This window comes from Plasmodium reichenowi, chromosome 12 (assembly GCF_001601855.1).
Source record: "Plasmodium reichenowi strain SY57 chromosome 12, whole genome shotgun sequence".
Classification (NCBI taxonomy): Eukaryota; Apicomplexa; class Aconoidasida; order Haemosporida; family Plasmodiidae; genus Plasmodium; species Plasmodium reichenowi.
Window position 1 is genome coordinate 1,769,522 of NC_033657.1, and position 1,029 is coordinate 1,770,550.

At 21.9% G+C, this 1,029-nt stretch overlaps 1 protein-coding gene across 1 annotated transcript in view; it reads left to right on the forward strand.

The window, feature by feature from the left end:
* Positions 1-931, forward strand: part of PRSY57_1246900 (serine/threonine protein kinase, putative) — a gene marked incomplete at both ends in the record, with an annotated part of 2,627 nt that extends 1,696 nt beyond the window's left edge. Inside the window, one exon of the mRNA XM_020115115.1 lies at positions 1-931. Within this exon, the coding sequence (XP_019970268.1) occupies positions 1-931 (931 nt within the window).
* Positions 932-1,029: the final 98 nt, after the last annotated feature.

Sequence of the window (1,029 nt, forward strand, 5' to 3'; positions counted from 1 at the left end):
TAGGAACATAGAAAGAGATAATAAAAAGGATGATTATTCTGTAAATATTCAAGTTATAAATAATAATAATAATAATGATGTGTATCATAACCATATGAAAGAAGTTAATGAATGCACAAATTTGTTAAACCTTGATGTGTTCCAATATGAGAACGAAACGAATGATTCTATAAAGAAAATAAATGATGGTCATTTTATGAAACAAAATGGTGGTGATTTTATAAAACCAAACGATAGTAATTGTATATTCGCCGATATCAATTTGAATAACGATAGCGATTTTATAAAACCAAACGATAGTAATTGTATATTCGCCGATATCAATTTGAATAACGATATCAATTTGAATAACGATATCAATTTGAATAACGATATCAATTTGAATAACGATATCAATTTCTTTGATGTGATCCAAAATCATGATTTAAAAAAAAAGGAAGACGTTTTGAATATAAATAGAAATAATGAGCATGATAAAAACGCAATAACATGTAGTAACGAATATTATAATTTGAGTTTATTTTACGATCCTTGGAATAATAATCCAAAGGATAATCATTTCTTTGGAGATGATGATTATAGTGTAAATAAAAGTTCATTTATTTTTAATAATGATTTGTTTGACAATAATGAATTGTGTACAAATAATAATACAGAAAAGAGTACTCATCATGTAAAAAATAATTGTATGGATATAAATAATAACATATTTTCTAATAAAAATTATGATGAACATGTAGATAAAAAAAAAAAAAACATTTCATATGATTATAATGTGAAGAGTCATCCAATATATTCTTTATATAAAGATGAAAAAAGCTGTAACTTAAATGACAGAAAACAAAATAATAATTCTAAATATATTATTTCAGATAAAAATGATAAGTTTTCAGAGTTACTTGACGAATTTCAAAAATGTACAATTAAATGAAATTAAAATAAAAATAAAATGTATAATTTTTAAAAGAGCAATAAAATTTTGAATACATTTTGACAATTTTTAATTCACAATATGCTTATTTTTTTTTT